This window comes from Perognathus longimembris, chromosome 28 (genome assembly GCF_023159225.1).
Source record: "Perognathus longimembris pacificus isolate PPM17 chromosome 28, ASM2315922v1, whole genome shotgun sequence".
Taxonomy (NCBI): domain Eukaryota; kingdom Metazoa; phylum Chordata; class Mammalia; order Rodentia; family Heteromyidae; genus Perognathus; species Perognathus longimembris.
In genome coordinates, this window is record NC_063188.1 from 65,926,852 (window position 1) to 65,950,080 (window position 23,229).

The 23,229-nt window shown below is 38.6% G+C and overlaps 1 protein-coding gene and 2 pseudogenes across 1 annotated transcript in view; 2 read left to right on the forward strand and 1 right to left on the reverse strand.

Annotated features, from left to right (window-relative positions):
* Positions 1 to 1,545: 1,545 nt before the first annotated feature.
* LOC125343087 lies at positions 1,546 to 16,691 on the reverse strand (annotated as a pseudogene).
* Positions 9,773 to 9,888, forward strand: LOC125344393 (annotated as a pseudogene).
* Positions 16,692 to 16,698: 7 nt separating the features above from the next.
* LOC125343088 (heat shock factor protein 3-like) overlaps positions 16,699 to 23,229 on the forward strand; it is a 44,598-nt gene continuing 38,067 nt past the window's right edge. The window contains exons 1-2 of the mRNA XM_048335382.1: positions 16,699 to 16,800; positions 23,005 to 23,113. Coding sequence (XP_048191339.1) covers positions 16,699 to 16,800; positions 23,005 to 23,113 — 211 coding nt within the window. The remainder of the gene's footprint in view (positions 16,801 to 23,004; positions 23,114 to 23,229) is intronic.

The following is a 23,229-nucleotide window of genomic DNA, read 5'->3' on the forward strand; positions in this document are numbered from 1 at the left end:
TGTGTTGGACAGATTGAGCAAGGAATAATAATGGCAGCACACACAGTACAAAAGCACAAAACAGTTTAGGTTGAAATGGCTATCTGGATATCAGTCATACTTTCATGGAGAGCAAAGACTTGCTTGTAACTTTTCTTATTGCTTTTTATTTTCATAATCAACCTAAGTACTTTTTTTTGCCAGTCCTGGGGTTTAGACTCAGGGCCTGAGCAGTGTCCCTGGCTTCTTTTTGCTCAAGGATAGTACTCTACCTCTTGAGCCACAGCGCCACTTTTGGCTTTTTCTGTTTATGTGGTGCTGAGGAATCGAACCCAGGGCTTCACGTATATGAGGCAAGCACTATAGCCACTAGGCCATATTTCCAGCCCCAGTACTTTTTTTTAACTGGACTTAGGCTTTGAACTCAGGACCTGGGTGCTGTCCCTGAGCTTTATGTGCTCACAGCTGGTGTTCTCGCACTTGACTCCTAGTACCACTTCCAGTTTGGGGGTCGTTTATTGGAGATAAGAGTCTCAGATAATTTCCTGCCCAGGCTATCTTTGAACTATGATTCTCAGCTCTCAGCCTCTAGGATTTCAAGCTTTAGCCACTGATGCCTAGATCACAGTACTTTTTATTGATAAGTGTTTTGACACATTGTTAGAGTGAATCACGTTCTACCTAACTATAACTGTGACTTTATATAAAAGTTGTAGGTAATGTTCACTTGAGTTGAATACAACAATATGCCCATAAAGGACATACAATTCAGAGATTTTCAAGTGTAAGAAATAAATGGGTGTTGATGTGACTACATTATATATAAATAAATAAGTAAAACACGGTGTTTTGTAACTAAGTCTGAAGTTAGAATATTTTACTTGCCTTTAATAAGCATTTCAATCATAATAAACTAAAATGTTGGGCTAGGAATATGGCTTAGAGGTAGAGTGCTTGCCTTGCATTCATGAAGCACTGGGTTCAATTCCTCTTCACCACATAAATAGAAAAAGCTGGAAGTGGCACTGTGGCTCAAGTGCTATCCTTGAGCAAAAAGAAGCTAGGGACAGTGCTCAGGCCCTGACCAAGCCCCAGGACTGGCAAAGAAACAAAACAAAACAAAAAACAAAAAAAAAAACCCTAAAATGTCGCTCAAACAAAAGGAATACCAGGAAACTGGCACTTGAAAGGTGTGGTGGGTGGGAGGTCAAAGGGAGGAGGTTAGATAGATGAAGAGAGAAATGTGGGAGAATGAAGTCATACTATCCAATGCATATTCTATGATACTAGGAAATTTTAGGGAACATGTTGGGTTGGGAGGGTAGGTGAGAATGAAGAAAGGAGTAACATCGATCAAGATACATTGTACTCATAAACTGATTGGTTGAACGGTAACTCCTTTGTACAATGACTTTAAGATAACAAAAACACAACACAAAAGAATATCTCACATGCTGAAGCTGAAATGTCAAATTGAAAACAAGAGAATGCCCATAGCAGTAAAGTCATCAATCCTCCACACACTACTAAAAATTTTGAGATAGACATAGCTTCCCCCACCCCTTTTCAATTCAACCTGTGACCTCTTCTTTTTTCTGGCATTAGCAGTTCAAGACTGGCCCACCACAAGGGGCCAGCTTTCCTCTTAGTTGTCTCAGGCTCAGTGATAGTTACAGTTAAATAAATTCTCATCACTTCCCTAATTTCCAATTTTTATTAAATTCCTTCTCTTCTTCAAACACTATGAGGACACATAACAACACAGTATTTGCTTCTTCTCAACTAAGTTCTGGAAATTTAGCATATACTGAAATGATGACTTTACCCCCAGTCTGATACCAGTCATGTCTACACAGAACACCTTTTCCCCAACATCCATTTAGACCACATACTTCTTCTGTTGTACACTCCTCTTGGGCTAAGAATAATGTTCCACTAGAGAAACTCTAATATTTCATCCCCGCATGGGAAATAAGTCCTCTATAATAATAAACAGACTTCTTCTAGACTTTTTAGGCCCTGGTATGTCTTTGAAAATGCATCATTATTTACCATGAGGTACTAACCTTTATTTCAACACTGTCCTTTTCCTTCAACCCTTTTTCATTCCCTGAAGACAGCTTATCAAGTGTTTGCTTCAAGGAAACAGGTATTTTAATTCCAAATTTGTTATTTGTTCATCTGAGCATAGCCTTTTTATTGCTTCTATTGATGCTTAGCAGTTTGAATTATGTGCTACTGAAATCTGAATTTTGTTTCAGAGTGTTCTCAGTTGTCCTCACTTCAGGCTTGATTTGCTATGGTGACTTCTCATTAATATATCTACCTTGGGACAATCTACAAAGATTAAGAAATCAGAAAAATATCAGTTTTCTTAGAGTAAGACCACTCCTCTAATGCATCATGAAAGACTTGAATCGGGAAGAGTAAAAAAAAAACTGAAGGAATGGCTCCAAAGACATGTGAACAAGAAAGCTGAGTAAGAGCACAAGGCCCTGACTGGGGTCAAGCCCCATTGCTAGCACAATAAAATAAAATAAAATAAAATAAAATAAAATAAAATAAAATAAAATGGATCAGGATGTCCTTTCTTGGTGCCAGCTCTGGGCTTGAACTCAGGGCCTGGGTACCGTCCCTTAGATTTTCTACTCCACTTCTGGTTTTTTGTGTTTGATGAAAGTAAGAGTCTCATGGACTTCCCTGCCTGAGCGTGAACCATGATCCTCAGATCTCAGTTCCCTGAATAGCTAGGATAACAAGCATGTGTACCCTGCTAAAATGGACTCTTTTAAAATATTTTTTTTACTTAAAAAGAGTGGATTCTTCTCCTATTGAAACACTTATCTTCCTCCTCCATATTTTGTCTTCTCTCATTCATCCTTCCCACTCAAGCATTCCCTGTCCCATTTTCTATATTCTTTTTCCATACCTGTCTCTCTCTTCTTCCTTCATCACTGAGTCTCAATGGCCTCTCTTCCTGCTTTTTGGAATCTCGCTCCTCCTCTCTCCATCCTCTCACATCATTCTCTTCCCACCTTTACCTGTGTGTTAGTCTATGTCAGTCTGGTGGCCTGTGTGTGTCCTCACTTATCTGTCTCTCACTTCCATCTTAACTCAATCCCAGGTGAGCTCAAATCCCAAATGCTAGACTAATGGACTATGAATTGTATTCTCAACTTTATATGGTACAAACTGTATCATATCAGTTTGTAACATTTTGTGTCAATCCACACCGTACAGCGCTACTTGGTTTTATTTACAGTGGCTTTTATGGGAGTTCTCTCTAAATTATACTTTTGCAATACTTTTATACTTTTGCAAGGTGTAATATTAAATGAAGTTGCTCTGGATGTCACCACAGCAGCACAGGAAACAGCTGTCCGAAGTCAATCAAATCATTCAGAAGATTGCTTCAGAACGATGAGCGAACATATACTGAGAAGTAGGATTTGGGTGTTCCTGATTTGTTTTCTCTTTTCTGGGCCATTGCACTGGAGTAGAAAGTCAGGTGGCCTTAATTCAGTCCCAGTTCTTCCATTATTTTTTTTATGACCCCAGAATATGTGTCTCGCAATCTTCATCTGCTAAATAAGGAATAACAAACCATAGCCAGCAGACATACATTCCAGATTTCTCAAAACCCAATAAGAGAGTACATGTGAAGTGTTAGGAGAAAATATAAAATCTTTTCTATAAAGGTTCTAGATTCTTCCAGGTTACAAGCGCTCCCTCAATTGAGAGAAGGTCCACCAGGATTCTTACCTAAAAACTGAAAGATGACCATCACTGAAATGGAATGAAATGATTCTAAAAGGGAGTTGAGCAAATTTCCAGGACTGATTCCACACCCAAGATGAACACTGCAAGTCTCCCTGATGACTGATGAATTGACTGATGGTTTAGTAAATGACTTCCTGAAACATATTGAAAAGTAAATAAGCCTTTGCTCTTTTTTCTTCCATTCTTCTGAGCATGTCCTAGTCATCATCATTAAAAAGCAATAATTATGTATATTGCTCTTTCTGGTGCCGCATCAAACAAGACTTGATGTAAGTGTCCTCTGGTTACTTACAACAGAAAACAAGAATATATATTTTTTAAATAACGTGTTAGCCAGGCATCAGTAGCTTGTACCTGTAATCCTAGCTTATTAGGACTGAGATGTGAGAATCACAGTTCCAAAGCATCTGGGGCAGGAAGTTTGAGAGATTCTTTATCCCCAAGTAACTACCCAAAGAGCCAGAAATTGAGCTGTAGTTCAAATAGTACAAGCTCTAGCCTTAAACACAAATACTCAAGGACAGTGCCCTGCTCTGAGTTCAGGTCCCAGGACTGGAACAAAAAAAAAACAAAAAGAAAAACAAATAAAAGGTGTGTCAGGCACAGGTAGCTCATGCCTGTATCTCTTGCTACTCAGGATGCTGAGACAAAAGGATTACAGTTCAAACCCAGTTCAGGCAAGAAAAGTCTTTGAGACACTATTCTCAAATTAACCAAGAAAAGCTTGAAATGGAGCTGTGGGCCAAGTGGTAGCAAGCTAGCTGAGAGAGAGAGAGAGAGAGAGAGAGAGAGAGAGAGAGAGAGAGAGAGAGAGAGAGAGAGAGAGAGAGAGAGAGAGAGAGAGAGAGAAAGGGAGAGAGAGAGAGAGAGAGAGAGAGATAAAAAAACAACAACTCAGGGATAGTGCTTAAGCCTTGAATTCGAACCTCAGGACAAGCACACAAATAAAAGATCTTAGTATTTGAAAATAGTAAGGAATGGATTTGTGAAAAGGCTTAGAGTTCAGATACCTAGTTGGTACAGCAAGTTTTATCATCTCTTTGATTGTGCAGTCTGTCCATTGTAAAAAGAAGTGTGAGACTAGTTTTTATAAGGATCCCCTTCTGAGCCAGATGCTGGTGGCTCAAATCTATCACTCTAGCTACTCAAGGAGTCTGAGAGCTGAAGATAGTGATTCAAAGCCATCCCAAGCAGAGAATTCCACGAGGCTCTTCCTCCAATTACTCTAATCAAAAACCAGAAGCTAAGCTGTGGCTGAAGTGGTAGAGTGCTAGTCTTGAATAAAAAAGTTAAGGGAGGGCTGGGGATATGGCCTAGTGGCAATAGTGCTCACCTCGTATACATGAGGTCCTGGGTTCAATTCCCCAGCACCACATACACAGAAAATGGCCAGAAGTGGCGCTGTGGCTCAAGTGGCAGAGTGCTAGCCTTGAGCAAACAGAAGCCAGGGACAGTGCTCAGGTCCTGAGTCCAAAGCCCAGGACTTCCCCCCCACCCCCCCCCCCAAAAAAAAAGCTAAGGGAGAATGCTCTGGCCCTGACTTCAAGCCCAGGTACTGTGAAAAACAAGCAAGCAGGGGGTGGAGATATGGCTCAGCTGAAAGAGTGGTAGGCAACGAATGAAAGCATCTGGCACTAAGTTTAGAGACCTAAAAACAAAAGCTTCTGGCTCAGAAGTACCATGCATAGATGACCAGATAAGATAATTTAATTTAACTGGGTTTTTTCTTTCAAGTCCTTTTGATTACTTATGGTAAAGATGCAACATTTTTCCCTAGAAAATTGCATACCAACATCAGATGAAGGAACTCCTTTCCTCCTATGTACACTCACTTATAACTAAAAAAATACGTGGACTTAAGAAACACAAGAAGTCTCTTTAATGAGGGAAAGAAGAACAGGATCTGTAGGCATCTGGAAAAGATAATATAGTGATTGCTCTCACTTTACTGATGGCATCTCCATTTATTTGTGCAATGTACTCCCCAAACTCCCATTTAATGCCATCAACAAGATAAAAAAGTTCCAAGATAATTCTGTTTCCCATCTAAAGTCTTGAAAAAGAATTACATAAGAACGAGGATTTTTCTACAAACACTCAATCTTCCACTAGCCAAACTTAATGGGAAAAAATTCACATTTCCTGCTCACCCCACCCTCCAGCCAAAAGAAGTAGGTAATACTGGCAACATAAAGGAAAGGATAAATTTTCTGCTCCTCTCCCTCCATTGGGACAGAAGCTGAGGGGCTTGGTATCTCCCACTTCAGTGTTCTGTGAGGCTCCACAGGGAACTAAGACCTTCCTCTAGACTTTACACAGTGCTCTAATTCTTCACTAAGGTAATCACTATAATCTGGCCAGAAACTAGGTCCACCAGGGGGCTAGCCATCGGACATGTCCAGTTTTCTTTCCCTGGAAATCCAGAGTGGGATGGGAAGGAGCTACAGATCACCCACAGAGATAGAGAAACAATAGAGGCTGGTAGTTACATCAATGAGTGTTAAGAATAAATACTCCCAAATACATGATAATCAAGTACCTGAGAAAATTGAAGCTATTCTAAAAAGTGCTGGGGTGTGTGTGTGTGTGTGTGTGTGTGTGTGTGTGTGTGTGTGTGTGTGTGTGATATGCCTGAGCCTGCTAGTCAAGTGCTCTCTCACTGAACTAGATCAGGCCTGGAAGTAAGAGTGTTCAGCTTGAATAGAATGTGCTGATATATCCCTTAGGGATTAAGCACTAGGCCATTGGTTTTCCTGCAAAATCAAGTAGTTACTTAGATTACATTAAAAGGACTCTTCCAAGAATATAACAGAAAGAAAAAACAACAGGTATGTAAAAAAGCAACAGCTATGTACTGAGTGGCTAGTATGGATGGGACCTTGGGCTGAGAGTGAATTAAAATTTCACTAAAGTTGTAAAAAGACGTTAATGATCTCAAAATGACTGCAAAGCCATTGTAAAAACATAGGGGAGTCAGGGTCTGTGCTCTGTGGGAAAGTTTAAGCATGAGTTAGCTTGGCCCAAGTTAGATTCCTAATGCCAGAAAAATAAAAGGAGAGAGAGGGAGACATACAGGGAGACTGAAAGGAAATTGGGGATGGGGGGGAAGGAAAGAGAAAAAAAAGTAAAGTGTGAAGATGTCTTGCAAAAGAGCAGCTATATCTAGATTACCTGCTGATCACAAAGTCTTCCCACTTGGAAGGAAACTGAGTTGTTGAAAGTTGCTCTAAAGTGAAAAGTAACCATGTTCTTCTGGCTTCCATTTTATATTCTGGTCCTGTCCATAAGCTGCCAAAGCTAGTTATTTGTGTAATACTGCAGTCTTCTAATTTCACAGCGGCACAAAGCATCAATTAAAAGTCAAGAAACCTTTTCATCATTTAATTGCCTCAAGAGCTGATAAGATTTAGCTGGGTGTCAGTGATGCATGCCTGTAATTCTAGCTACTCAGGAGGTTGAGATCTGAGGATTATAGTTCAAAGTCAGTATCGGCAGTAAAGTCTGAGAGATTCTTGTTTCCAATTAACCACCAAAAATCCCCAAGTGGAGCTGTGGCCTAAGTGGTAGAGCACTACCCTTGAGAACAAAAGCTCAAGGACAGCATCTAGGCCCTGAGTTCAAGACATAGGATTGGTACACACACACACACACACACACACACACACACACACACACACACACACACCCCAAGTATGCTTTAAGGTAAAACATATTTTTTGTGGTGGTACTAAAATTTGTACTCAGGGTTTTGTGCTTGCTAGGCTGGTGCTCTACCACTCCTGGCACACTGTAGCCCTGCTTTTTTCTTTATTACGTTGGAAGAAGAATATTTGGGACTTTTCTTCCTGGAATGGCTTTAAACTTGGCTTCTCCATATTTCAGCCTCTTGAGTAAATAGAATTACAGGGTGAACCACTAGCATTCAGCTAGAGAATATTTATTGAGAGTCCTCCAAATGCTGAGCACTATGGCGACTGTTTACACAACTGCCAGTTCACTGTGTCCTCTCAATATTGTAGGACATTAGGGATTATAGTCCCTATTATACAGGTGAGGAATGAGAGTCTTAGATAGGTCACATCACTTGCCCTGGGTCACACAATTCAAAAGGTTCCAGCCAGGATATAAAATCTATTCTAACTCCAGATGTATTTCACACATCAAAAATTGTTGACCTTAACATGAGACTCTTGGGGATCATCGATCCTCTATCACAGAGCACCTCTGCAACTATCACTTCCTTTGTTAAAACAGGAACAATTTGATAATGTCCCACAAAACTGTCTTTTGTTTGTACTGTAACCAAGATCTAAGTATGTTGTTCATCAGTCAGTACTTAATGAAAATGAACTTGGTGAACAAGTGAATTAAAAAGAGATTGCCCTAGAAGGGTAAGGGCCTAGAAGGGTAAGACAGAAGTAATGAATGAAAACCATAGAAGCGTGTCAATAGACTGAGGTATGTCCCTGTTAGAGAAGGCTTAGCAGAGTTTATGGGGCTCAATTTGGAACAAGTATTTGGAAACTAGGCTGAGATAGTGAAGTGAAAGAAGGCATTTGGAGATAAAATCAACAAAAATCATTCAATTCAAGAGCCCTTGGGGATTTGAGGGAAGAGGAAGCAAAGTGACTTTGCAATGTAAGTTTGGGGCAAGAGCTAAGGGTTTTTGCATGCAGCCTAAGGCTTTTCAAGTTGTCATGGTAATCAGTCACTAACTATTCCATAGCAAGAAAAAAAAAACCACACAAGTGTACATTTATTTTGAAAGGAAATTATTTATTTATGTATTTATTCATGCATTAACTCATGCCAGTACTGGATTTGAATTCAGGGTCTAGGCACTGTTCCTTAGCTTTTTCACTCAAAGCTGGCACTCTGCCACTTGAGCCATAACTCCATTTCTGGATTTTTGGTGCTTAACTGAAGGAAAGAATCTCACAGACTTTCCTGCCTAGACTGGCTTTGAAGTGCTATCCTCAGATAGCAGCCTCCTGAGTACCTAGGATTACAGGTGTAAACCACCAGTCCCTGGCTTAAAAATAATTTAATTAGTATATCTTTAGTAATTTTTATGTATTGGTCCTAGGGCTTGAATTTAGTGCATGGGCACTGTCCCTTAGATTTTATGCTTGAGGCCGGTACTTTACCACTTACACTACAGCTCCACTTCTGGCCTTTTGGTGGTTAATTGGAATTGAGTTTCATGGACTTCTCTGCCAAGTCTGGCTTCAGATTGTAATCCTAAAATCTCAACCTCTTGAGTAGCTGCGATTACATACATGAAGCACTGGTGTCTGTCATCTTTTGTATTTTTAATATCTTTAAAAAATAATTTTAATCAGAGATATTGGATATTCTATTACTAGTCTGTGGGAAAGGCCATATACAAACATTAAGATAATAAATGCAATGGTGAGGGTTAAGAATGGAAAGAAGTGTAAGGATTGAAGAAATATTGCATTTAGAATCACAATGAGGCTGCTGTGGATTGTAGTTCAGGGATTAAACATGTGCTTATTGTGTGTAGGCTGTGAGTTTAATCCTTAGGAACACATATTAAAAACAAAAAAAAATAATCCACATGCACACAACACATTGATCTTAATTAAAATACCAAAAAGTAAGTGTTTGTATTTCATACTCATCAAGCATGCAAAAAATATACAAGCCTGTCCAAAATGATCTAAAATATTTGTTTGTCAAAAGATAGACAACTAGAGAATGACAATATAAAATGATGCTTATGGAAATAGGGAAGCATATTTTCTCTGCTTCAACTACCCCCCAAAAAATCAACCCCAAATATAATAAAGGCTTTACATCAGAGGAAAAGTAAACCTGAAAAATGACAGGAAGTAAGAGCTATGAGTACAGCATGGAGGTAGAGACTACGTGCAGAAGCCTTTAAATTCAATCTCCACCACTGCAAATAATATGGGGGGGTGGCAACTAAAATATATTATGTTTGAAATTCTACACAAGATATGGTTTCTTTTAAAAATTAATGAACATTCTGCAGACAATCAAGCCAAGTAGTTTCCTTTACCAATAGAGACTTGGTGTGAGCTAGCCGCAAACAGTAGCCTCCTCAGTGGCATTGCTTATATGAGTTATCCATTAGAGACAGTTTTCCAGCATATGTTCATGCCTCTAGTCTCACAAAGACCTCCTATCTAGGCTCCAGTCTGATATGCGAGGTGCTTTTGGGAAGTCCCAGGCCACAGTGCCAGGGACTGGAACTATTGACCAGGTAATCATGTCCATCCATAACAAGCTGCAGAATAAAAAGCATGTGATTGAGTCCTTATGTAGGGCCAAGTTCAAGTTCTGAGGCTGTCAAAATATTCACATCTCCCAGAAATGGAGCTTTATTGAGTTAAATGCAAATAGGCCTAAAGACATGGTAGCTGAAAATCATCTCATCTCTTATAACTGTAGTCAAATATATAACAAATCCTTTGGATAAGTGATGAGCCCTGTACTCCTGATGGCCTCCATTCACTGTGTTATACCACAACCCATCCCACTCCCTTAATCATCTGAATCATGATTACCATCTTGCATTGTGTCAATAGAGAGGGGGAAGGGGGTGGGAGGGAAGGACAGGATGGAAGGAAGGAAGGAAGGAAGGAAGGAAGGAAGGAAGGAAGGAAGGAAGGAAGGAAGGAAGGAAGGGAGGGAGGGAGGGAGGGAGGGAGGGAGGGAGGGAGGGAGGGAGGGAGGGAGGGAGGGAGGGAAGGAAGGAAGGGAGGGAGGGAGGGAGGGAGGGAGGGAAGGAAGGAAGGAAGGAAGCCAGGAGCTTGTAGCTCATGTCTGTAATTCTAATTTGCTCCTTAAAAGGCTGAGATCTGAAGATCGAAGTTGGAAGTCAGCCGAGACAGAAAAGTCTATGAGACTCTTATCTCCAAATTAAGCAACAAAAAGCCAGAAATAGAGGTGTGGCTCAAGCAGTAGAGCTCCTGCATTGAGAGAAACAAACACACACACACACACACACACACACACACACACACACAGAAACGATTGACAGAATTAAATGGTTGAATAGTTGTAGGTGGCAATGGAAAAGGAGTGTTGAATATTAAGATGATAATCAAGCTGAGTAACAAAAGGAACAAACTTATTCAGTAAGACAGGGAAGTGTGTGTGATGACATACTGTATCTCAGACAATGATGGTACTAAGAGCACTGGTTACTCCAGCGTGTAATCCTACTTACTGAGATGTGAAGATTGTGGTTCAGAACCAATCTGGTAGGAAAGTCTGTGGTATTACCTCCAGTTAGTCACCAAAAAAGCTGAAGTGAAGTTGTGGCTCAAGTGTTAGAGTGCTAGCCTTGAGCAAAATGCTAAGGGCCAGTGACTAGGTCCTGGGTTTAATACCCAGTGCATAAACACACACACACACACACACACACACAATCAGCTATGGCAAATTATAGAAGGGGAAAGACCTCATTTCAGAGACTGAGAAGGAAAGCAATGGGGAATAACAACTGCCACTGTTTCAGCCATCTCAAAGCCAAGCAGAAGAAAGTGATGAGCAGAGATAGGTAAGGATATCAGGCAGATAGATGATAGCAGAGAAACTGCTGGACTTACTTATTAGAGTTTATTGCTGACCCTGGAGAGAGCTGTTTCTGTGAAGAGCTTGGCATGAAATCCACAAGCAGACAGAATGTGTGAGTGGGCGGTGAGTGGGAGGCAGGGAGCGGAGCAATCAGCTACTGAGTGCTGAGCTGAAGTGGGTGTGGGCGTGATGAGAGCCATTTGCAAAGAGAATGCATTTTCAAGATCCATTGAAATCCAACTTCAAATGATACAGAATACTTAGGAATTTCTGGGAAATGACAGCTGGAGAAGGCAGATAGATTAATGTAATTTATAAGAATTCCTGGAATTAGTCTCATGCCTTTGTTTATCAAATTCATTTCTCTATATTAACTCATGTGATCCTGCCAGCATCCCTGGATACAAAACAGACCAGCTTTATAATTACAGGAGGTAAAATCTGGGGAGAGGGAAAGTGATTCACCTCAAAGCCAAAATGAATAAGTGGCTTTATCCTGGTAGGAATGGAGCAGTTCTAGCCAAACATGGATACAGGCCAGAATATAAAACCAATAAGCAGAGGTATAAATAATACCAACCTGGGTAAATAACTGTAGCTGCAAACCAAAGGCCAGTCTGCATGTGTGTGTAACCTAGAAAGAATTCCTAATCACACACCAGTCATTTATTTCAGTCACACATGGTTGGTATCGGTATCATGGTTACAGACATCTTATGACACAGCTGTCTAGACTAGATAAGAATAATTAAAGATTTCAGAATCTGAGCCTTTTTACATAGCCTTTTCCCTCCATGATGCATAAAGATAAACATTTTAGAACTATATGAAGAAAACTTGGGTGCTTAAACAAAGACTTGAAAAAAATTAGAAAGACAGTTTATTCTAAAATAGAAGCCTCAAAATTGGTTTTTCTCTTGAAGCTCATCTGTGTATTCAATATCACTATCTAAAAAGATTATTTTAAATAACTTTTAAAAAATGATACTCAAGGGGCTGGGGATATGGCCTACTGGCAGGAGAGCTTGCCTCGTATACATGAGGCCCTGGGTTCGATTCCCCAGCACCACATATACAGAAAACGGCCAGAAGTGGCGCTGTGGCTCAAGTGGCAGAGTGCTAGCCTTGAGCAAAAGGAAGCCAGGGACAGTGCTCAGGCCCTGAGTTCAAGGCCCAGGACTGGCCAAGAAAAAAAATGATACTCAAGTTTTGTGGGAAATGAAACCCATGAGAAGAGACAGAGTAGTTTTTACAAAAAAGAAAGAAAAGGAATGAAGAGGTACTGATCTTATTAGACATTATAATGTATTATAAGGTAATGTCAACTGAAAAAATTTTAGTAAAAATAAAAATATATATCAATAGAACAGAGTCCAGCAATAGGTCCAACATAGGAGCAACAGATTATTTAATAAATGTTTATGAATGAAAAGTGTTTCGAGTAATGTGAGGCCTTGTGTCAATCTGTAGCACTGAAAAAAACTAGAACAAGTGATTAGCCATTGCATAGCACACAAGCACACACATGCACGCACACACACACACATGTGCATGCACATACCCCAAATTAAATTTCAATCTCAACAAAAAAGAGAACTCCAAATAGAAAAATGTGCAAAGAAACATAAAAATTCATGTAAAAGAAAATATAAAATACAAGAAAGAAATGCAGCATAAAGAATGTTTTTCACAGGGTACCACCAAGGGCACAGGTCTGTTATCCCATCCACTCAGGAAGCTGAAATCTAGAAGATTGAAGTTTAAAGCTTGTCTGGGCAGAAAACTCCTCACGACTCCACCTGCAGAATAAGGAGAAACCAGGAGTTGACACATGACTCAAGTGGTAGAGTGTTAGCTATAAGCAAGAAAAATAAGATTTTCCAGCTATCTGGTTCATAAAGATAAAAAAAACTTGATAATACATATTACTAAAGAGAGTATTGGAAAACATTCATTCTCAAAATTAATGAACTGACTGAGCTAGAAATCAGTACACAATTTTTAAGAAAAAATTGAAATTGCAAAAATGCTAACCCATCAATTTCAGTTTAGAGAATTTATCATACAACTATGCTCATATGAATATATATTTATACACAAATATGGTACACACATAAACGTTTATAGTTGGTAATCACCAAAAAAATCCTGTAAGGCTTTCTTGTAGCCCTAGCCTTCTAAGTACTGCGATTATAGGTTTGTGCTACCAGACCTCAATAGGATTTGAATTTTAAACATTATAAAACAATTAATAGTGAATAGTTCATGTTAGTCATAGATAATTTTTAGATGAGATTTTGGCATTGTAGTTACATTAAAAGAAAAAGTGGCTATATTCCAGAAAGAACTCAAAGTATAGATTAATTATTTTTGAATTAATTAAAATGTTTGGATATTCAAAATAATCAAGGGATGATGAACATTCTGAATGGCCATGAGTTGATAATTATTAAAGTTGAAGAAAAGAAAAATATATATTGCTTATAAAACTCTTCCTACCTTTGTTTATGTTGAAAGGGAAATTATTGAATGGCTCTTAAACTACCATAATCCTAACTGCTGAAGAGGCTGAGATCGGAGGATTACAAGATGTTGGAATCTCATTATTAGATGGGATGGAGTCGAGGGCCTGTGTTTACTAGTCATGTACCCTACCACTATACTATACTTCCGTATTGAAATTTTTTATGATGAAAATAAGTTTAAACTTCTTGCTCAGTGTTATCTCCAGAGTTTGACATAGGAGGTTCCCAGCTTTTTTCTCTTTTTAAAAATTTAAATATATTTTATTGTAAAGATGATGTACATAAGTATAACAATGAGTAAATTTTTTTGTCCAACAGTGTTATCCCCTCCCTCATTTTCTCCTACTTTCTCTCCCTCCCAACTTCCCTCCCCCTTAAGTTTGTAAAGTTAATTTCCAACATAGTCTTGAGAGTATTGCTATTGCATTGGTTCACACTTTGTCCTTTGTCTCATCATTTTTATAGTGTTTTTTTTTTTTTTTCCAGAGCTGAGGACCAAACTTGGGGCCTTGAGCTTGCCAGGCAGGTGCTCTTCCACTGAGCTAAATCCCCAGCCCGTTTCATCATTTTGTTATCCCCCTTCCCTTTCCCAAATCACATAAATATATACATATAAGACACAGGGTACAATACAGAAAAACAGTGCTAGCAGGGGATAAGCCAAAGGGGGAAAATGAAAGAAAAAAGAAATAACTTCACATAGTATTTTAAGCAAAACAAGAAAACTCTTGTTTCCATATCTTGGAGTTCATTTGGATTAGCCTCATTTTATATGGTCATATGTACATAGCTATTGAGCTATTGTGATCCTCTGCTAAGTATATCCTAGACATATACTAATTATTACAAATGAGGGAAACCATGGAGCCTATGTTTCTTTGGGTCTGCCTTAATTTACTTAATAGGATTTTTCCAAAGTCTTTCCATTTCCTTATGAATGGGGAGATGTCAGATGTTCTGCTGTGTTTGCAATGTCACAGTTCAGCTATCAGATCTTCCAGACATGCCCTGGTCCTGAAAGTCCAAGTTAGGGCCCTCTACTTTCTCACAGCAACCTTTACCTATCTAATTAAAAACACTACAAGTTAATGTACTAAAACTTTCTTTAATTTATTTATAAACCCCATTTTCTTGTTAGAATTTTGTTAAGGATCAAATTTATCATGACATTTAAATTCCATCACCTAGAATGTAATAAGGCAATAGTTATTTGTTCAACAAACAATTCTCATCTATCAGGTAGAAGTAGATACATAACTTGTTGGGCACTAGTGGCTTATGCCTATATCCTAGCTAAGTAGGAGGCTGAGAATTCAGGATTGGGGTTTGAAACCAACCAGGGAAGAAAAGTACATGAGACTCTTATCTTCAATTCACCAACACAAAGCTGAAAGTGGAGATGTGGCTCATGTGGTAGAGCACTAGGTCTGAATAATAAAGCTCAGGGACAGAGCCCAGGCCTTGAGTTCAAGCCTCAGGACCAGCACACAAAAGAAAGAAAAAGAAAAGAACAAAATCCACTATTTGGTGCTTAGAATGCAGCTTAGTGGTAGAGTATTTGCCTTTTATAGATAAATTCCTAGGTTCCAACTCCAAATAAATTCACTATTTGCTAAAAAAAAAATAGTCACTGGGAGTCCATTTATTGCCAACTTAAAATTTAGAATGTTGAATCTTGACATTATTTCTCTTCTAACATTTTATGCAGTTGTGTCTATAAGTTACCAAAAATCTAGCAAACTACAAGTTGCTTTTTTGCTTGCTATTGGTAATAACTCTATAAAGGATGGGCAGTAGTGGCTTATACCTGTAAACTACTGAGAAGGGTGAGATCTGAGCACAGTGGTTCAAAGCCAGGCTGGGAAAAAAAATCTCAGGGACAGACTCTTATCTCCAGCTTCCCTCTTAAAGGGGAGGTGTGGCTCAAGCAGGACAGCACTAGTTATGAGAGTAAAAGCTAAGGGAGAGTGTGTGACGACCTTGAGTTAAAGACCCAGTACTTGCAGGCAAAACACACGACACACTATTACCAGAGAATTGCCAGAACTCAGCTCGAATTAGGGAGACACAGAAGATAGAAAACAGATGGTATTATGTTCCCTGTTTTCTAGTGAAAGGGGGTAATAAAAACAGGAATTGCCTGGAGTTTCTTAACTCACGTTTCTGTCTTCTTTATCTCCTTCCCGATATTATGAGTAGATGAAGGTCTGTTTTCTAGTATTTCAAGAGTGAAAAAATGTAGGCCCAGAATGTCCACCATTTCTCCAGAGAAAGAATCAAAACCATGTCCTGAAAATTGTTACTCTGTAAAGCCATTCAGTGTACCACCAATATACCTTCAATATGGTGCTGGTAAACTGCCATGTCTTGTGAGCCAGTTATGATGCATGTCATACAGGATAATTCCCTCAGCACTGTAACGTCATAACCACTGGCATATAAGTTTTGCCCTGAACTGTCTGCCGTACACACAAATCATGAACTACTTCAAAGTATGGTGCAGGAAATTGAAGCTACAGTAATTCCCCCCTATATTGGTGCGAAGAACCAGGAAATCCTTAGAAAACTCAACTTGAGGCATTGATTCCCAGTGTCTATTTGGCCTCATGGCCTTTTCCTGATCTTTAACATTTCCAGTCACGTGCCTGTAAGTCGCCAACAGCCGCCGTTGAACCAGCCAATGAGATTTGTCTGGTAGGCAGTTCCGTCCGCCCCCGTGTGCGTGGGCGTGCAACATCTGCAGAGGATCTGTACAAGCTAATGAGCTCGAAGTCTTGGCAGTTGCCAACCATTGACACAGTCTTTGACTTCCCCAAGATCCAGGTCTTCTTGGGCCATCGACGGGATGTGTAGTGCCGGTGAGAAGGTTCACGTTCCTAGCTTTCTTCTCAAATTGTGGACGATAGTAGACGACTCTGCATTTGAGAATGTGATTCGCTGGACTAAGGTAACAAGCCTTGGGAGGGAGGAAGCCTTGTGAGGAGAGAGACTGTCTAACATCTGGGGATACCTGGGACCTGTTTCCCACTCGTGGGTATTTGTCAAAAAGTCGAACACACTAGCTAGCAAGTCATCCGTCCTTACTGTCAAGATATGTATGTTGTGTGTTGTTGTTGGCCTAACTAGAGGTGAACCTAAGGTTCATGCCAAACAAGTTCTCTTTTCTCGTGCCACCCCTAGAAGCCCTTCTTTTATTAGTAACAGATGCTTTTCCTCTAAGTGTCCCTAAAATGACTCTTTTGGATGTTTACCAGAGGACTAGTTAACTATTGACACAGCCTCAGACAGTTTCCTTCCCACCAGCCCAGGTGGCTTTTTCTAGCCTAGTTCTTGGCTCAGACCTGAGAGGGGAGGGCTTCCAGGGAATTGCTTTAGGTCTAGCCCAGACTGGCCTTTGCTTTTTCCCAACCCTACAGGATCTGTGACAGGAAGATTGTGGCTACTTCTCTAATCCACTAATCAACATCATGACAAACTTGGGTAAAACTTTTTATTGATTATATAAAAAAAGAAACGCACACTCAAATTGGGACAAAGAACTCCCAAGTAACACAGACAACTGCACTAACTGATCAATAAAGGGATGGTCCCCGTACCAGAGGACCCCATTCCTGTACTGGCCCCCTCCTGTTTTATGGACAGGACCTACTCTAATGTTGTTGAAACAAATGTTACAGAGTGTGTTATTTCATTTATATCTTCTTAATACAGATTGAAAAGGAAGCAGTCTTGAAGTAAAATGTTAACACTTAATGCAATAAGGAGCTAGGAATGTGACCCAGTGCTAGACTACTTACCTTACCACATGAGCCCTGGGTCCCATCTGCCCCCCCCCTCCAAAAACCTCAAAAAGTGAAAGAAAACAAATGGATTCAGAGAGTTTAGAGAACATAATCCTCTTGAGTCCTACTTAGGGATTTTTATGATTAAAGTAGGTGATATATCTGCCTGAATACCTTCAACCTAAGTATTTGCAAAAGAATATGTACAAAAATGTTTGGTAAACAATGAAGTTCAACAGACATACATAGTATTCTTTATTATCTAAGTATAAAGCAATATAGCTGTTCATTTATTGAATAACCACTGAGATAAATATGAAAGCAGTGAGTGACTGACTCTAGTTTCACAAGAGGTTTATACAATTATTAGAGAGATACATAACTTCTGGATGAGTTACATACCTTCTGGATGAGTTAATTGATGGCTTTAGAAAAATGTGTAGTTACACAGCAAAACACTATTTTCTTTTCTTTTTGCCAGTCCTGGGGCTTGAACGCAGGGCCTGGGCACTGTCTCTGAGCTTTTGCTCAAGGCTATCACTCTAGCACTTGAGCCACAATGCTACTTTTGACTTGTTCTGTTTATGGGGTACTGAGGAATAGAACCCAGGCCTTCATGCATGCTAATCAAGCACTTTTACCACTAAACACATTTCCAGACCCAAAACATTATTTTCTAAAAATGTTATTATTACCCTTTTCCATCATTTCTGTGTATGTGTGGGGACACTATCCCCAAGCTCTTATACCTACTCTACAAATTTGAGCTCCCTTTCCAGCTTTTTTTGGTAGTTAATTGGAAATAAGAATCCCATGGACTTTCCTATTGGAGCTTGCTTTGAACCTTGATCCTCAGATTTCACCTTCCTGAGTAGCTAGAATTATATATATGAACCAATGACATCCAGTGTGTATATTTTTCACAAATTGTGCGCTGTCCCTGAACTTGTTTCACTCAAGGTTGGTGCTCTACAAATTGAGCCATAGCTCCACTTTTGGGTCTTTGGTGATTAATAGGAGATAAATATTTCATGGTCTTTGTGGCCTGGGCTGGCTTTGAACTATGAACTTGAGATCTCAGGATCCTGAGTAGATAGTCACTGGTGCTCAACTTTTTGAAAACAAAATTATAATATGGAAACTGGTTGCTCTCATTACTTTATCACTTGAGCCACAGCACCACTTCCAGCTTTTTGATGATTAATTGGAGATAAAGTGCTGTGGACTTTCCTGCCCAAGCTGGCTTTGAATCTTGATCCTCTGATTTCAGCCTCCTGATTAAGAATTATAGGCATGAGCCACTGACACCCAGTGTATACATTTTTCTTGTTGCAATCCTATTCAACCGCCAAAATTTCCTCAAAGGTTATATCATCTTAGTGAAAAAGTCCAATTTTCCAAGTTACATATTTAATTTATTCTCTAACAATCTTGTACATCACATTTACAATAACAATGAAAAATTTAAAAATTCAGAACTTTTCTCTGTACCTCACTGATTTTCCTTATACATGTGTTCTAGTTATTATTATTATGTCTCTTTTTACACGAAGTTTGTTGGTAGAAAGTAATATTTGAACTGATTGTACCTCTGTGCATAGCTCTACATTAAGACTTTATACTAAAACGTTGAAAGTACAATAGGGCTTCTAAATTCATTCTGTTTCAAACTTCGGGGTTTACACAACAAGCTTACAAGAGGTCTCTTGTGTCTCTACATCAAGCTGTACATGTGTTTGAGAAGAGATTTTTTTTTCTGAACATCATTTTATGCTTTTAGTTTTTTTCTTTGGGGGCCTTGGCTTTGCCATAGGGAAGAGGATACTCTTGATTTCTGACATTGTACTAGTGGATAGCAGGATTCTTTTTATTTACTTTTATTATTGTGACAGGAGGAATTGACCTAGACTCACCAGAAATAATGAGTAATACTTATTCTAATGTGTTCTAAACAGGCTCTGCACCTGTTCTTATTTTGGGTATCACTCTGTTGCTATGGTTGAACTGGAAATCCTTGGGGAGGGGGCGGGAACCTGTGGTAGTAGGGTGGGGTGGGTGAGAGTGCCGCCTGGTGACATTAAGTGATATTGCTCCTGAGTAGGGTTTCCTACTAAGCAAGTTAATGACAGACAAAATCGGTCAGCCTTTGAGTAGGTTCACTCGAAATAACATCATCATTTTTTTCTTGGCTTGGTGGTACTTAGGTTTGAAGTCAAGTTTCCCATTTCCTTTCATTGTTAATGTCCAGTTTCTTTTTTATTAAACTTTTTTCTTTATTGTCAAAATGTGGTACAGAGGGGATACAGATTCATATGTAAGGCAGTGAGTACATTCCTTGTTCAGCTTGTTACCTCCTCCCTCATTTTTCCCCAACCTCCTCCCTCTCCCTTTCCTTCTCTCCCCAAGAGTTGTGCAGTTGATTTACACCAAATGGTTTTGTAAGTATTGCTTTTGGAATGGTTTGTCTTATTTGTCCTTTGTCTCTCAAATTTGGTATATTTCTATACTGTATTTTGGATGGATATTTGAATTATTTTTATTGTTTAGGCTTATTCAAAATAAGCTATACTACTATGAACATTCTTCTCATAGCTCTTGTTGCTATGAACTCACATCTACAATAAGTTATATTCACAGGAAAATAACCATACTGGACAATACGAGAAACATGTTCAATTTGAAAAGATTATGACATGGTATTTTTCATTATAATACAACACTGATGATCAGTGTGTGCTCTTTTTCATTTTGCCCCATATTTACCATAGGTTACAGTTTTCTGTATTTTTAACTTTTATCATTTTTGAGAATATGTAAGGATATTTCACTATGGGTTTAATTTGAATACCTTGAGGACTAATAAGTTTGATCACTTGTTTGATGTTATTCAACCATGGCATCCTTTTCAGCAAAGGGCTTTGTTCAAGTCTCGTGCATTTTTAATTAGATTGGCTTTTTTCTTATTGTTTATATCAATTCTTTACTATGAATATACAACATACCAAAAGTGGTATGGCAGGATCATAAGGTAGGTCTATTTCATATTTGAGAAACTCTATACTGATTTTTTTCACAGTGATTGTACTAGTTTACATTCCCAACCACAGTGCACGAGGGTTCCTAAAGTTTTACTGCATCCTCACTAACATTATTTTTAAATTTTCTTGATGATTAACATGGTGACTGAGGGAACTTGGAATCTTAGTGTACGTTTGCTTTGCATGTCTTTCTGGCTATGGTATTTGAAAAATTCCTTCACATATTTACTAGTCATTTGTAATTCTTCTGAGGATGTATGTTTAATTCCTTGGCCCACTTATTAATTGAATTATTTGTTCACTTACCATTTAATTGTATGAGCTTTGTGTATACTCTGAATGACAGTCCTTTATCCATTGAATACCTGGCAAAGATTTTTTTCCCATTCTGTGGGTTATCTCTTGATTGTGGAAATTGTTTTCTTGATGTGCAGAAACTTCTTAGTTTGATGTCATCTCATTTGTCAATTCTTGCTCTTATTTCTGAGAAAATTGAGACCTTTTCAGAAAATAATTTTCTATACCTCTCTCTTTAAATATGTCCACTCTGCTTTTTATGGTAATTTCAAAAGTTTCAGATGTTACATTAAGACCTCTGATCTATTTCTAATTGATTTTTGTACAAGGCATGAGATAAGGGTTTACTGTCAGTTTCCCCAGCACCATTTGTTGAAGGTGTCATCTTTACTCCAGGGCATGTTTTTGATCTCTTTGTCAAAATTCAGAACCCTGAAGCTGTAGATTTATCACTTTATTTTTAAAGATAATTTCAGTATACATGTTTCATTTACATTTGTAATACTTAGTATGAGTGGGAGTTGTTTTCTACCTGCTATTTTTAACCAAAATGAGATAGTCTAGTACAAAATATTAAAATATATTATAAAGATCCCCAGATATACTAGATCTCATTAGTAATGAAAGGATGATATTACACTATTTATACTCCACAACTTTGTTTAGAAAGCCACAAGTATAGTTCACTCATTTAAATGGAATGCCCACATTTGTAGCAAAACTTTGTCTCTCCAAGTAGTTAATGTTTAGTCCACTACTGTGTCATATTCCTGGATATTTCCTGAGTGGTATATGAGGATAAACAAATGTAAAGCTGCAATGAGAATTTCTGATTTTATTGGGGAAGGAAATAAATAAAATTAGCCTCAATCAGTGAGAGTATAGCAAACACAAAGCTGTAAATGGGAAAACAAAGAAAATTACTAGAAAATTCAAGTTTCATAGTCTTTCAAACAAGCAAAATATTCTCCTATATACATTGGAACTTAATTGTTTTTCAGTTACAGTGTACAAGTGCAAGTTCTTATTTTGTGTATTGTGAATGGTTAAAACGTGTGGATTTTTTTTTCTCAAGACTAGCGCTCTACCATTTACGCCACAGCACCACTTCCAGCTTTTTCTGAGTAGTTTATTGTAGACTTAGACTTTCCAGCATGAGCTAGCTCCGTACTCTCATCCTCAGATATCAGACTCTTGGGTAGCAAGGATTACAAGCATGAGCTACCAACACCTGGCTACATTTACGCATTTTTAAAATATTTATGTTCAGCAGTACTAGGATTTGAATTAAAGGCCTTGTGCTTGTTAGTCAAGCACTTTACCATGAAACACAACTCCAGTACTTTTTAACTTTTAATTGTTTTAAAATTATTTGATATGGTCTTGCTGTTTTGAATATAAAACTATTTACTGTTCACCATTATTTACAATAAAGTAAATAATCTACAGTTGGATAAAATTCTGAATACTACTACTCCTGATTGTCTAGGATTGCCGGAATGAGCCACCAATGCCAAGCTTTGTAAGTGTTTTCAATGTTTGTGGGTCCATGTCTTGTTAGTTACATTGGCCCCCATGGTTTCCCTCTATCATATAATTTATTTATTTATTTTGCCCATCCTGGGACTTTAATTCCATGTCTGGGTACTGTCCCTGAGCGCCTTTTGCTCAAGGCTAGCACTCTACCACTGAGCTACAACACTACTTCCGGCTTTTCTTCCTGTTTATGTGGCACTGAGGAATTGAGCCCAGGGATTCATGCATGCCAGGCAAGCATTCTATCACTAAGCCACATTCCCAGCCTGTCATATACTTTATAAAGTATGTTTTATAACTGTTGGGATTGACCCCAGGGCTTTACCTCACTTTACCACTGAGCTACACCTCCACACTGAGTGTATTGGTTATATGGGCTTTATATTTTTACAAGTCCTTACAGTTGTTAGTTCCTAAAGCATTGTTGAAATATTACTTTGTTAAAACTTCCATTTTTTTTCTTCATAAATGACTACTTTGATTTTCTGTTATTTCTAGAGTGGACTCAGCTTTCAAATAGTAGATGAAAAATCATTTGTTGAACAAGTGCTTCCAAAATATTTCAAACATAGCAACATCTCCAGCTTTGTACGACAACTCCACATGTGTAAGTATGGCTTGTATCTGCAATTATTATTAAAATTTAGTGATACATGACAGAAAAAAACATATAGATAATCACTCTCAGATGAGTAAGAATCTGATTTTTGAAATACTTATCAT